General features: G+C 40.1%; 1 protein-coding gene across 4 annotated transcripts in view; it reads left to right on the forward strand.

The window, feature by feature from the left end:
* LOC102428950 (zinc finger protein 14-like) overlaps positions 1–11,284 on the forward strand; it is a 98,701-nt gene extending 87,417 nt beyond the window's left edge. For 2 of the 4 annotated variants that reach the window (XM_023744412.1, XM_023744414.1), the window contains 2 exons: positions 6,837–6,909; positions 8,004–11,284. In XM_023744412.1, coding sequence (XP_023600180.1) covers positions 6,837–6,909; positions 8,004–10,713 — 2,783 coding nt within the window. In that variant the 3' untranslated portion in view covers positions 10,714–11,284. Of the gene's footprint in view, positions 1–6,077; positions 6,205–6,836; positions 6,910–7,588; positions 7,672–8,003 lie in introns of those variants that run through there. The other 2 variants (XM_023744415.1, XM_014445520.2) reach the window with 2 other exon arrangements.
* The last annotated feature ends 4,281 nt before the right edge of the window (positions 11,285–15,565 follow it).

Raw genomic sequence — 15,565 nt, forward strand, 5'->3', positions numbered from 1 at the left:
AGACTCCCTCCTGATTGAAAAAGACAACCGCGCCCTCAGCCGCCAGCCCTCTCCGCATGCACCTCCGCACCTCTGTATTTTACTTCCGCACCGCACCTCCTCTGAGTCTCCGTATGCTTTTCTCTTTCCTTCTAGTTGTAGATTTCCACTCAGCCAGCCTTCCTGTGGTTCTGGATGATGTCCGTTCTGTCTTTTAGTTGTATTTTTCAAGTGGTTGTGCGAGGCAGCAATCTCTGGTGTTTACCTATGCCGCCATCTTGGTTTCTCCCACATATATTCTTTTGAATTAGTTTTTTTGGGTCTTTTTGGGTATTTACCCAGAAGTGGAATTGCTGAGTCATAAGGCAGTTCCATTTTTAATTTTTTGAGGAACCTTCATACTGTTTTTCATAGTAGCTTCACCAATCTTCATTTTCACCTATAGTGCATGAAGGTTCCCTTTTCTCCACATCCTCAGCAGCACTTGTTGTTTGTTGATTTATTGATGATAGCCATTCTGACAGGTATGAGTTGATAGCTCATTTTGTTTTTTCCTTGTAATCTTCAACCAAGGATTTGTTTATTGATTTGAAAGAAAGAGAGAAAGAAACTTATCAGGTGCCTCCCAGACCATCAACTGGGGATCGAACCCACAACCAAGGTATGTGCCCAGACCCTAATTGAAACTGCACCCTTTTGGTAATGATGCTCCAACCAATGGAAACAATTGTAGTTTTAATTTGTATTTCTCTGGTTAATAGTGACACTGAATATCTTTTCATATGTCTGTTGGCCATCTGTAATGTACGTCCTTTTTTGAGATGTAACTGTTCAGGTCTTTTTTAATTGGATTGTTTGTTTTGTTGGTGTTGACTTGTGTGAATTCTTTATAAGTTTTGGATATTAACCCCTTATCAAGTGTATCATTGCTGAATATGTTTTCCCATTCTATAGGATGTCTTTTCATTTTGTGGACGGTTTCCTTTGCCCAGCAAAATCTTTTTAGTTTGAGGTGGTTTTAGTGGTTTATTTTTTCATTTGTTTGCCTTGCTCAAGGGGACATGTCATAAAAATATTAAGAGAAATATTAAGAGATTTTACTGTAGCCGAAACCGGTTTGGCTCGGTGGATAGAGCGTAGGCCTGCGGACTGAAGGGTCCCGGGTTCGATTCCGGTCAAGGGGATGTGCCTGGGTTGCGGGCACATCCCCGGTGGGAGATGTGCAGGAGGCAGCTGGTCGATGTTTCTCTCTCATCGATGTTTCTAACTCTCTCTATCTCTCTCCCTTCCTCTCTGTAAAAAATCAATAAAGTATATTTAAAAAAAAAAAGAGAGATTTTACTGTAGTAGTTTTACATTTAAGTCTTTAATCCACTTGAGTTAATTCTTGTAAGAACGAGGTCTAGGTTTCATTTTTTTTCCACACATTTTCCTAACACCTTTATTAAATAGACTGTCTTTATTTTATTGTATGCACTTATCTCCTTTGTCATATATTAACATATAAGTGTGGATGTATTTGTGGGCTCTCTGTTCTCTTCCCTTGGTCTATATGTCTGTTTTGATGTTGGTACCATGCTGGTTTGATTACTATAGTTTTTAGTATAGTTTGATATCAGGTAATATGGTATCTCTGACTTTTTTCTTCTTCGTCAGGATAGCTATGGCTATTTAGCGTCTTTTGTGGATTCATACGAAATGTTGGATTACTTGTTCTAGTCCTGGGAAAAACGTCATTGGTATGTTGATAGGAACTGCACTGGATGTATAGATCACCTTGGGTTGTATGGACGTTTTAATGATGTTAATTCTTCTTATTTAGGAGTATGGTATTTGCTTCCATTTATTTGTATCTTCTTCAATTTCTTTATTCACTGTCTTCTAATTTTCTAAATACAGGTCTTTTATCTCCTTGGTTAAATATATTCCTAGGTAATTTGCTTTTTAAGCCAAATCCATTATACTCTTATGGGACTACCATCCTATATGAGGTTCGTTGTTGACCATAGTTTATGTGGCTCATGACTGTATTAACACATTGTGGACCAGTAATTTTATTGCTAGCTTTACCCAGTGGTCAGGTAAGTTTCTATTGAATGAGTACAAAAAATGTTTTACAAAGTATCATATTTTCAAAAGATATTAGCTTGTAAGAACATGTAATAAATAACTTCAAAATGCAATGGGCTTTTAATTTTAAGGCATGCCTTTAACATTTACTAGTATGTAAAACACTGTGTCATAAGAAAACACCAGAATGCTCATGATCCGCCTGCAATGTGTTAAGTTTTGCTTTTGGTGATGTGACTTTACACAAGTGATTCATTGTGCACCCGTCGTCCCCTTTTGTAATAGAACAGACTCAAAATTTGAATTGTTTAGTATTTTCCCATAGTCAATGAATTGCTGTCTTTAAAAAGTGTATTTTGTATGTGTGTATTTCCAGGTAGCTAATAACCACTTAATTTGCATCAAAGCAAGTATTCCTGACACAAGTGCTTCTCAGAGAAATAAAGTATTTTATTGTTACACTAGGGGCCCAGTGAACGAATTTGTGCACCTTGACAGGAACTGTGGGCCACGAGGCTTCTGTGGGCACAGGGGTGGGTCTCGGCCTATACTCTGCACCCCCACCCAGCCCCTCCCTCCACAGCCCCCCATCCCCTGTCTGCCAGCAGCTCTGCTCCTGTCGCCACCACTCCCATGTGCTGATGGTGCCCCCGCCCCTTGGTGGTCAGCGGCTCATCATAGCTACTGGTTTTTCAGTTGTATGGTTGTTCTGCCGTTTGGTCTATTTGCATATTAGGGTTTTATATATATAGATTGCATGTATTAAATTATTGTTTGGCCTGTTTTCTCCCAGTGTGGGTAGAAATATTTTAAGGTCTATTATTTTGAGTGAGTCAAATGGATTTTTAGAGCTTAGACTGGAGGTGTTGAAGTATGATTAATAGTTTATAAAAGAAATTCTTTCCATGGGAACAATAATTAATAAGCATCTTTTTAAATGCAATAATAGATACTTGTGGAATTTCTTATTGAGGTAGCAAAGTGCCTTACCATTTTAATACCTTCTTTACACATGAACACTGAGTTTAAGCAAGTTTACTGATTATTCCAATACTGGCCTTGTGTCGCTTGAAACATCAATGGTGGCCCAGAGCAACGTCAGGGGGGAGCAGAGATCTGAGGCCAGGTGCTTTAAGCTAAAGAAGCCCCCCACGCCCTTGAGCCTGCCAACGGAAGTACTTGAAGGCCCACTGATCACCCACTATGTAAGGAGCCTATACAGTGAGAGAAGCTACAGCCCTGGAAAGCTGGGGAAGCAAGTGCACCTGTGGGAGAGGGTGATGACCCTTCTGAGGTTTTAGTTGTGGCCCCCCTGGGCCTGATTCTAGGCATCGGTTGAAGTTTTGCATCCAGGGTGTGGGTGCACATTGAGAAAATCAGGGAAAGTCAGGTGTGTGTGTCCTGGGTTAGGGACTGTGAAATTGGGAGTTCCTTTAGGTCAGAACCTTACACTGAATCCAGGTGAGCACCCCGTCACTGAGATGAAGCCTGAGAGAGGGAGCATGTCTGTTGGCGGAGGCATGGTGGGAGCAGCACCTTAGACCCATGGGGTTGGACTGGATCTGGGTTCAGCAACATAAGTGCTTGAATTCTGGCTGGGAATGAATTCAGAGCCAAGACTCAAACTATAAGAGAACATTCATTTGGGATATAACAGAGATAGAAGAAGAAATTCTTCAAGGAATGGAAATTCATAGAAGGAACAAGTTATAGAGGTAATGGAAGGGCCCTTGGCTCTTAGAAGTGAGAAAGGTAGCTGTTACATGCCTGGAGGAATGGAAGGGTGAAGAGAGGTTGGGACATGCTCCCAGGAAGGAGAGCCAGCTGGGTTCTCTGTCCTAAGGCTTTAGGGTAGAGATTTTAAGGGAGGTCCCAGGGAAAATCTCAGAATATTCAGCAGCTTTCCAGGTGTGCCCCTTCATGGTTTGGGTTTCCACTGATCGATTGGTTATGACCAAGGCCCAGGTCATCATTCAATGCAACTGGTCCTGAGGTCAGCCCTGGCATCACTTTTCTGGTTTTGCTGCTTTTCTGGGCCTGCAGCTAAAATAGAAGTGTTGCCTAGAGGTTATTTCTAGGGGGAAAAGGTCTGGGGATCCAAACTGCATGACCAGCAATATGTTACGGGATGAAAGGTTACCCTGGGGATGAGGTCCCAGCCTACAGTTGTCTGTTGCTGGGCATGACCTTCTGCCTCTGGCCCATTCTCCTTGCTCTGCTCATGTCTGTCTAACTGCCCACTACATTTCCATTATTCCCCAGGGAGAGGAGGTATTGGAGCTCCCAGACTTCATTCCTGGGTTGGCTGCTCAGGTGTCCCTCCTCTGCTCCATGGGTTCTGTCTCAGCTGGGATAATCTAGGATGTGGAACCTTTTGAAAGTGGATTTCCTTCTGTCTTGTGGGAAGCAGGCTGCTCATCTGAGCTGACTCCAGTGGATGTGTTTCTTTCCTTCAGAGCCTTTATGCATCACCTAGGGAAGCCCTTTCACTCTTGTTTCCCTGAGAATGAAAATGTCCATTGATTGAATGTACCAGGTAGGAAAAAAAGAGAGAGAAATATTGATACTTCCCGGCAGAGTTGTTCACTGGGTGAGTGTCAACCTACGAAGCAGGAGGTCACTGATCCATTCAGGTCACGGCACATGCCAGAGTTGCAGGCTTGATCCCCAGTAGGAGGCATGCAGGAGGCAGCCAATCAATGATTCCCTCATCACGGATGTTTCTGTCTCCCTCTCCTTTCCTCTCTCAAATGTGTGTGTGTGTGTGTGTGTGTGTGTGTGTATACTAGAGGCCCCGAGCACAAAAATTTGTGCACTGCGGGGGGGGTCCCTCAGCCCTACCTGTGCCTCTCACAGTCTGGGACCCCTTGGGAGATAACCACCTCCTGGCTTAGGCCCGCTCCCCGGGTGGCAGATGGCAGGCCCAGATCCCTCACTGGGGCGGGCGGCGGAGTGCACTGCCCTGCCCCACCGCCCCAGGCTGCACACAAATGTAAAACAAAGATTTATATTTTTGATATTTATTTTATATATTTAAATGCCATTTAACAAAGAAAAATCAACCAAATAAATGAGTTCGCGTATCACCTCTGACACGGGTGTCATAGGTTCACCATCACTGGTCTAGGCTTCGGTTATAGTGTCACAATTCTGCCAGAAAGACTTCTTTTGAGTGTAATCTTATGATTTCAATATACGTGTTTATGTGTCCTAAAAACCAGTATGAAGTAACCCTCAGGCTCATGAGTAGAGGACTTTTGTAGTGAGCTAAGTTGTCCTGTCTTGCTCATGACTGAGCTCTAACTCTAACATCCTATCTCCATGAAATGAGAGAGGCAAAAGAAGGTCAAACTGAGTTACTAACAAATAATATAAAAAGAAATGATCATTCATACTCCTCCACAAGAATATTTTCATTCATTCAGGTGTTTCTGACGACTTCTCATAATCTGGAGTACTTCAGGACAATATGGCCAAGTACATTTTGTTCCAAGTTGTATTTTCACACACCTCCTGGTCTCTCCTGTTTGGAGATGAGTATAGAAGAGCAAGCTACGAGGCCTTTATTGTATTCACAGTCACTAAAACTTTATGCAGACATGACAGTATGTTCCATGGACAGCTGCATCAAAAGGTGGTTATAATAGAGATGAGTTTTCTCTAAAGGAATCATTGGGCTTTAAATAGAAGTATTTTAATGTATTAACATAGAAGTTGTTCAAGGTGGGTTAGGGTTGTGAAATTAGGTCAGAACCTTGTACTGAATCCAGCTGAGCACCTTATCACTGAGATGAAGACTGACATTAGAGAGCAATGAAGACTTGAAGTGATCACGGTAAAATCATATCCATAAATTCCATGTGTTCTTGAGGATGTGAATGTGGCAAATTAATAATAGTCTTACAATCAAATGATACACTAAATATTGGTGACCATGTGTCCTATGTGAACTTGCTATGAATTATGTATAGGTTCCCAGTTCTGTCTATCTTACCCATATTCCTATATGCATATGTGGGATGTTCTAGGACTCAGTGGCCTTTGAGGATGTTAATGTGGAGTTCACCATGGAGGAGTGGGCTTTCCTGGATCCCACCCAGAAGAAACTCTACACAGATGTGATGCTGGAAACCTTCTGGAACTTGGCATCAGTAGGTAGGTATCATAAATTATTTTTTTAAATATATTTTTATTGATTTTAAAGAGAAATTTGAGGGAGAGAATGAGAGAAAAGTCAATGATGAGAGAGAATCAGTGATTGGGTACTTTGTGCGCGCCTCACACTGAGGATCTAGCCTTCAAACCGTTCCTACTGGGAATTGACCTGTGACCTCCTGGTTTTACTGGTTCATAGGTTGACCATCAATCACAGAGCGACTCTGGCCTGCAACAACTTGGTACTTATTTATTCAATTAGAAAACTAGCCCTGACTCATTTGGCTCAATGGATAGAGCATCATCGGCCTGTGGACTGAAAGGTCCCAGGTTCAATTCAGGTCAAGGGCATGTACCTTGGTTGTGGGTACATCTCCAGTAGGAGGGGTGCAGGAAGGAGCTCATCAATGTTTCTAACTCTCTATCCCTATCTCTTCCTCTCTGTAAAAAAGCAATAAAATATATTTTAAAAAAAAAGAAAACTAGTGTTGCTTGCTCATCAATGCTGTTTCAAGAACTGAAATATGGAAAAGAAGACATTGGTGCTCAAACTAGGAATGATCACAGCTCATTGTGTACTTAAAATCTAACCAGTTTTTATATTCTTTAATAGTTTATAATGGTTTTTTTAGCATGTGATTTACAAGAACAGTGTGACGACCATGACAGTGAAGATCAATATGAAAATCATGGGATGAATTTTAGGTGAGTTGCATTGACATGAAAAAGCATTAAGAGCATCTGTGTGTGTGTGTGTGTGTGTGTGTGTGTGTGTGTGTTTAATATATTTTTACATATTTATTTTATTTATTTGTATGTTTAATTTTTTAAAATTTACTTCAGAGAGGTAGGAAGAGGGAGAATGACAAAGAAACATCAATGATGAGAGAATTATTGATAGCTGCCTCCTGCATGCCCCACATTCAGAATCAAGAACCAGGAGCATGGCCCTGACTGGTTTGGCTCAGTGGATAGAGCATCAGCCTGCGGATAGAAGGGTCCCAGGTTCAATTCCGGTCAAGGGCATGTACCTTGGTTGCAGGTACATCCCCAGTAGGGAGTGTGCAGGAGGCAGCTGATTGATATTTCTCTCTCATTGATGTTTCAAACTCTCTGTCCCTCTTCCTTCCTCTCTGTAAAAAATCAATAAAATATATTAAAAAAAAAAAAAAAAAAAGAAGAACCAGACATGTTCCCTGACCAGAAATTGAACTATGACCACCTGGTTCAGAGGTCAGTGAGCCTCTCTGGTGGTGCAAAAGTATGTTTTTATTGATTTTAGAGTATGGAGGTCAGAGGGAGAGATATAAAAATCAATTGACTGTCTCCTGCATGCCCCATACTGGGTTTAATAAGTCTGCAGTCTGAACGTGTTCACTTTTAGGGAAATGAACCGGAAAGCCCCTGGTGCATGGCTCTATCCTGAACCACTGAGCCAAATGGGCCCGGTCCACGAAAGAAAAACAGGTAATCCAATTGTATCAGTCCAGTTTTAAATATATTGGTTCTTAGAATTATCTCATCCAAATGTTTTTTTCTGAAATATGGCCTACATGTTTAATGCATAAAAATAATTGCACTTGGAAAAAATATACATCAGTACCATTAATCAATATAAGTGTTTTCATAATATCTGTGATCCAGCCTATTTCAGAGGTTTCAGGATATCCACTTTCAAAAATTGGAATGTTCAGAAACCCCGACCTTTCTTTGAAAATGGTTAAAAATGTCATTATCATGCTAATAATACGTATTAAATTATTAACATAGTATTAATAATATGTTTCTGATTTTTACAGCAGTCATATGGTAGTGAGACTCTGTACAAGGAAGGATGGTAGTCAATGCAGTGAAAACTTCAGCCAGATTCCAAATCATAATGAAAAGAAGGAAACTCCTACTGAAATGAAACAACCTAAATCCAGGTGTAGGCAAATATTCATGCATTATTTATCGTTGAATAACCACCTGAGCTCTCATATTGGACCCAAACTGTACCTGTGTCAGGAATATGAAGAAAACCCTTATAAATGTAAGGAAACTGAGAAAACTTTTAAGCATCATCAACATATTAGAAGCAATGAAGGCAGCCCCAGTGGGAAAGCTTTCCAGTATTCAACTTCCCTTAGAAATTATGAAAGAACACATATTGCTGGGAATCCATATGAGTGTACGCAATGTGGGAAAAGCTTTAGTCGTCTCATTGCCTTTAAACTTCACAAAAACACTCATACCGGAGAGAAACCACATCAAAGTAAGCAATGTGGCAAAGATTTCAGTTCTCCCAGGTACTCCGGAGATAATGAAAGAACACACACTGCAGAAAAGCACTATCAATGTCAGAAATCTGGAAAAGCTTTAAGTTCCACTTCTCTTAGAAATCAGGAAAGAACAAATACTGGTGAGAAACCTCATGAATGTGGGAACATCTTCACTTGGCTCAGCTCTCTTGAAAAATATAAAAGAAGTTATGCTGGAAAGAAGCCTCATGAATGTAAGGAATGTGGTAAAACATTCCGTCGTCACTATGCCCTTATAATTCATCAAAGAATGCATACTGGGGAAAAACCATATGAATGTAAGCTTTGTGGTAAAGTTTTCTCTTATCCAACTTCCCTCCAAAATCATAAAAGAACTCATACGGGGGAAAAACCCTATGGTTGTAAGCAATGTGGAAAAGCCTTCAGTTGTCCAAAGTCTTATCGAGAGCATCAACGGACACAATGTGGAGAAAAGCCCCATGAATGTAAGCAATGTGGGAAAGCTTTCATATTTTCTACTTCTCTTCGAAATCATGAAAGAATGCATACTGAGGAGAAACCCTATAAATGTAAGCAATGTGGGAAAATCTTTAGTTTGTACAGCTCTCTTGGATATCATAAAAGAATTCATGATGGAAAGAAGCCTCACGAATGTAAAGAATGTGGTAAAACATTCCATCATCCCTCTTCCCTTAGAAATCATGAAAGAACTCATACTGGGGAAAAACCTTATGAATGTAAGCATTGTGACAAAGCTTTCTATTTTCTCTCTGCCCTCCAACGTCATGAAAGAACTCATACTCAGGAAAATCGCTATGAATGTAAGCATTGTAGAAAAGGTTTCTATTATCAATCTTCTCTCCAAGATCATGAAAGATCTCATACTGGGGAAAAACCCTATAAATGTAAGGTTTGTGGTAAAGTTTTCTCTTATTCAACTTCCCTTCAATATCACGAAAGAATGCATACTGGGGAAAAACCCTATCAATGTAAGGAATGTGGGAAAGCCTTCATTTCTCCCAGCTCTCTTGGAAAACATAAAAGAAGTCATGATGGAAAGAAGCCTCATGAATGTAAGGAATGTGGTAAAACATTCTATGATCGATATTTCCTCCGATTTCATGAAAGTATTCATACTGGGGAAAAACGTTATGAATGTAAGCATTGTGGTAAAGCTTTCTCTTATCCATCTTCCCTCCGAATTCATGAAAGGACTCATAATAAGGAAAAACCCCATGCATGTAAGCAATGTGGGAAAGCTTTCTTTGCTCTCGGTGCCTTCCAACGTCATGAAAGAATGCATACTGGAGAAAAACCCTATAAATGTAAGCATTGTTGCAAAACTTTCTCTAATTTAACTTCCCTCCAACGTCATGAAAGAACTCATACTGGGGAAAAACCCTATGAATGTCAGCAATGTGGTAAGACTTTTAGTTTTTCCAAATCACTTAGAACTCATGAAAAAATACATATTGTGGAGAAATCCTATGAATGTAAGCAATGTGGGAAAGCTTTCAGATGTTACAAATATCTTAGAAATCATGAAAAAATTCATACTGTGGAGAAACCCTATGAATGTAAGCAATGTGGGAAAGCTTTTCGATATTCCAAATATCTTAGAAATCATGAAAGGATGCATACTGGGGAGAAATTATATGAATGTAAGCAATGTGGGAAAGCTTTCAGTTCTCCCAGTTCTCTTGCAACACATAAAAGAAATCATGACGGAAAGAAGCCTCATGAATGTAAGGAATGTGGTAAAACTTTTCTTTATCCTTCTTTCCTTAGAATTCATGAAAGAATGCATACTGGGGAAAAACCCTATGAATGTAACCATTGTGGTAAAGCTTTCTCTTATCCAACTTCCCTCCAATGTCATGAAAGAACTCATAAAAAGGAAAAACCCTATGAATGTAAGCAATGTGGGAAAGCCTTCAGTTCTCTCAGCTCTCTTGGAAAACATAAAAGAAGTCATAATGTAATGAACCCTCATGTATGTAAGGAATGTGGTAAAACATTCCATGATTTATATCACCTCCGACTTCATGAAAGTACTCATACTGGTGAAAAACCTTATGAATGTAATCATTGTGGTAAAGCTTTCTCTTATACAACTACCCTCCAATGTCATGAAAGAATTTATAATGAGGAAAAACCCTATGAATGTAAGCAATGTGGAAAGCCTTTATTCACCCAGTTTCCTGAAATATACCTAAATACTCATAGTGGAGAGATTCAGAAGGAATGAAAGAATGCCCACTGAAAATAAGCCCTATCCTGTAAAGATTGTAAAAAAGCCTTTGATAATCCAATATATATATATATTCTCCTTAGGATATTTTTCCATCTAGACAGTGAAAGTCCAAGAGAAAGACAAAGAGCAATATTGATGTGAGAGAGAAACATCAATTGGTTGGCTCCTGTACATGCCCAGGCATGAAAGCACACACAGTGGAGAAAAGCTCTATGAATGTAAGGAATGTGGTGAAGGTTTCAGTTTCTCCCAAGTCTTCGAAAGCATGGAAGAACACATACTGGGGGAAAATCTTAGGAATGTAAGCAATGTGGGAAAACTTTCCATTGTGTCACACATTTTGGAAGACAAGTCATGATGGAAAGCAGCCTCATGAATAAGGAATGAATTAAACCTTTTTGTCAAATATTTCTTTTCTCTTAGATATGAAATGTATACTGGGAAGAAACCCTATGAATGCAAGCAATGTGGGAAAGCCTATAGTCATCCCAGATCCTTTCAAATTTACAAAAATTCACATAGTGGAGAGAACCATATCAATGCAAGGAAAATGGTAAAACTCTCAGGTTCCAACTAGTTTTTACAGACATGTGAAAACAAAATGTGTTGATAAACACTCTTGATGTAAAGAATAGCAAAGAACCTTCATTTATCTCTCAGCTGTGCCATCATATAATCCATTCATATTGGGGATGGACCCTAGAAATCTAAGAGGGTTAGAAAGTATTGATTTCTTCCATTTTATTGTAAAGCATGAAGGAACTCACTAAGAGAAGCCCTGTCATGTAAAGATTATAGAAGAGCGTTTGGTATTCTAGTTCTTTACAAAATCATGAAGGGACTCACACCCAAGATTAAGTGTGTGAACATAAGGTACATCGCAGAGCCTTTCTTGGACATGTGAGAATACACCTGGAAAAATAGTGTATTCATATAGAGAAGGTGGGAATGCCTTCAGCTGTCCATTTTACTTGCAAAGGTCATGAAAATAACAAAGTGGTGGAATTTATTGAATGTAAAATTGTAGGAAAACTTTCATGTTGCCTCATCCTATATAATAAAGAGCTAATATTCAAGTGGCTGTCACGTGCTCACGCCAGGTCTGAAAAACCTGAAGCCAGGCCAGGGGACCTGAGTTCGCGCTCCCCTCCTTGGGGCCGGGGAGCCTGTGGCTGCCCCCACCGCCTGGCAGGGCTTGATGGGGCACCTGAGGCTGCGCTCCCTCCCCTCTGGGGCTTGACAGGGGTGCAGCCAGCCGGGTCTGGGTCTCTTGTAATTTTAAGGTGTGTGCAAGTGGGCGGGGACTTGACTCTGGGTCCCGCAGCCCAACACAGACTCTGACAGGAAGGAGATTTTCATACACTTTTTACTAATTTTCTTTCATCTCTGACACTTCTATTATAGAGAAAGGGCAAATAGCAATCCTATGTATTAAAAGAGTAATATGCAAATTGACCATCACTCTAATACACAAGATGGCCGCCCCACGTGGACACAAGATGGCCTCCAGGGGAGGGCAGTTTTGGGCAATCAGGCCAGCAGGGGGGGGCAGTTGGGAGGGACCATGCCTGAAGGGGAGGGCAGTTGGGCATGCAGTGGATGGCAGTTAGGGGTGACTGAACAACACTGGAGGACAATTAGAGGCAATTTGGCTGACAGGGGAGCAGTTAGGCATTGATCAGGCTCGCAGGGGATTTGTTAGGTGGTGATCAGGCTGGCAGGCAGAAGCAGTTAGGGGCAATCTGGAAGGCAGGCAGGCAAGTGGTTGGGGGTCAGCAGTCCTGGATTATGAGAGTGATGTCTGACTGCCCTTGAGGGGTCCCAGATTGGAGAGGGTGCAGACTGGGCTGAGGGACCCCCGCCCCCAGTGCACAAATTTCATGCACCGGGCCTCTAGTATTAAAATATTTCCTCTAATTTTCTTTTAATATGCACGAATTTCATTCACCGGGCCACTAGTATCCTTACACTACCATGTGAGAATGTACACTTTATATTTCACAATGAAAACAAACTTTAAAATTTTAACAAATAATTCAAAATACCTTGAAAATTGCACTTAAAAGAAATCCTATTAGTGTAACTGACTGCTGCATATAAATAAGACTGTTACAAATAAAGTCATATACTTCCCAAAACTCACAGCATTAAAAAAGATCTATAAATTTTTGACATATTCATTATCGATACTCATTATTTGTTTGTTAGTTTTTTTTAAATTGCTTTTTTGAAGTGAGGAAGGGCGAGAGAGTAGTAGAAAGAAACCACGATGTGCAAGAGAAACGTCTTCCATGTGCCTGACCAAGGATCAACCCAGCTACCCAGTAATGTGACCTGGCAGGTTTTGAATGAATAAGCCCTACACACATATGTATTCTTTTTTAATTTTTCAATTGCACTTGAAATTCACTTATTTTAAATAATAAGTATTCGCCATATATTCGTGCTTACAGTTCACTATAGAGTCCCATGTGAATTATTTTCATGGTTGGTTTTTGTGTTGCTTTTGGCTGGGAATTTTCCATGGGGTTCACATTAAGAAGAGAATATTGTAGTTTGTTTTTCTCACTCTTTACCCTACCAGCCAGGAGTATCCTCAAAACTGCCAGCCACTGCTTTACTTCCTTTGATGTCCGGTGTAAGCTTTACAGTTGTTCAGAATTCAATATTAAAAATCCAGCATAGGTTGGCTTTTCCTGCAAAGCCATAGGTGTCCACCAGACAACAAATGTAGACTGTCATAGTTGAGCCTGTATTCTGAAGGGTACGCACTGTTCTCTAGATTACATTTGCTTGAGGTCTAATTTGACTAGTAATCATATCGTCCTATTGATACTACTACTAATGGGATTCAGATCTCACTGTGACAGCTGCAGTGGTGCAGTGCCAAGGAGCCCCATGACAGTTTGTTCTTGTACCACCCTTGCAGTGAGGGCTCTGAGCCAGTCCTTCCATGTGAGGATCGGCACTTTCCTCATTGCAGGCAGACTGATGTGGGGTGTCATGCAAAGCTGAGCCTAATCTCAATGTTTTCAGTTATCTTGTGTTGTATATGATTAAAATTACTTGCATTTTTTCTCTCTAATCAATGCTTCTGTACTTTTTAAGGAAATATGAACTGTTTGCCAATCACTCTTATGCTAATAGCTGTTCCATTTTATTGTTTCCTGAGGACATCTTTAACTATCCCATTGTAATTATGTATTTTCAGATCAACATGTTATCTTTTCCATTAATCATATAATCTGAGTCACAATTATGTGTGTATAAATTCAGACATGTTTTCTCAGGGAAATTAAAACTTTTTTATACTTATTTGACACAGACTGCTTTCTTATTCGTTCAAAATATTAAAAAATTCAATCATGTTTTTTCTGTCCCTTCCAGCCAAATACCAACAAAATCATATCTGTGCTAAAAGAGACATGGAATGGAATGAATACGAATAATAACAATGACCACAAACCATAAATAGCTGTAGGGTGTGACAGTAACAGCACACCGAAAGGGTTTGTTGTTGTATTTTGCCTGTGATAGATCATTTATTTGCTATTGAGGGAAGCCAGACATTTTTCTGCATTGGATTCTGTGAGGAAATGAACTTATTTCTACATTGGGTGGTGAGGCTAATTTTTATTTAAACGGCAGGAAAAAATAAAGTCATGCTAACCTTGAATTGTAGGAAACAAAAATATTAGTGAAGAAAGGGGAGTTTTGTTATTTTTATTCTTTGGAAACCTGTTCTCTTTCATCAGGTATACAGACATGAATGCCTTTGCTTCTGTCTTGATTCATCGTGGTCATGGAGTAGCTCTGTTTGATGATGGACATGTGTGACCTTTTCTTTTCCACAACATATATCTAGGCCTGGCAGGGAGTGCAAGGCCTTTAACCAAGTGTCTGGAACAGCTTTTGCCTTTCTTGTTATCTAAATACTGAAATATTTCCTAGAGGGTATTGTATGCATTTCCGAAAAGTGATATATCTATAATTTCTAATCATTTACTCCTTGAATATTTATCTCCTTTATGAATCAACTGAAGTTCATAAATTTAGGAATATTGTCAAAGAATACAAACCAAGCAGGAAAACAAAGTCAGAGTCTCTTTTCCAGAGAAACTGTTCTTAGTGATAGAGTATGACTTCCTTTTACTTTTTAATTTTAAATATATTTTTATTGATTTCAGAAAGGAAGGGAGAGGGTGAGAGAGATAGAAACATGAACGATGAGAGAGAATCATTGATCGGCTGCCTCCTACACGCCCCCTACTGGGGATCAAGCCTGCAACCCGGGCATGTGCCCTTAAACCAAATCGAACCTGGGACCATTCAATGCACAGGCCTACTCGCTAAACACAGCCAAACAAGCTAGAGCAGTGGTTCTCACCCTGTGGCTTGCGATCCCTTTGGGGGTCAAATGACCCTTTCACAGGGGTCACTTAAGACCATCAGAAAACAAATATAATGACATATTGTTTTTGTGATTAATCACTATGCTTTAATTATGTTCAATTTGTAACATTGAAATTGGGGGTCAGCACAACATGAGGAAATGTATTAAAGTGTTGCAGCATTAGGAAGGTTGAGAACCACTGAGCTTTAGCGTTCTTTTATGTTTTGTTTTTTAAATAATTGATAGAGAGAGGGAAAAACAGTACTCTGTTCTACTTATTTCTACATTCATTGGTTGATTTTTGTGTGTGACCTGAGATTTAACCTGCTACCTTGTCATGTTGGAATGATGCTGTAACCAACTGAGCTACCTGGCCAGGGTGAAGACAACATGGTGATCCACTACATCTCATTCTGGAAAAGGTAACAGTTTGGTCTGGGTGGTATGGCTCAG

Source organism: Myotis lucifugus, unplaced genomic scaffold (genome assembly GCF_000147115.1).
Source record: "Myotis lucifugus unplaced genomic scaffold, Myoluc2.0 scaffold_462, whole genome shotgun sequence".
NCBI classification, from domain to species: Eukaryota; Metazoa; Chordata; class Mammalia; order Chiroptera; family Vespertilionidae; genus Myotis; species Myotis lucifugus.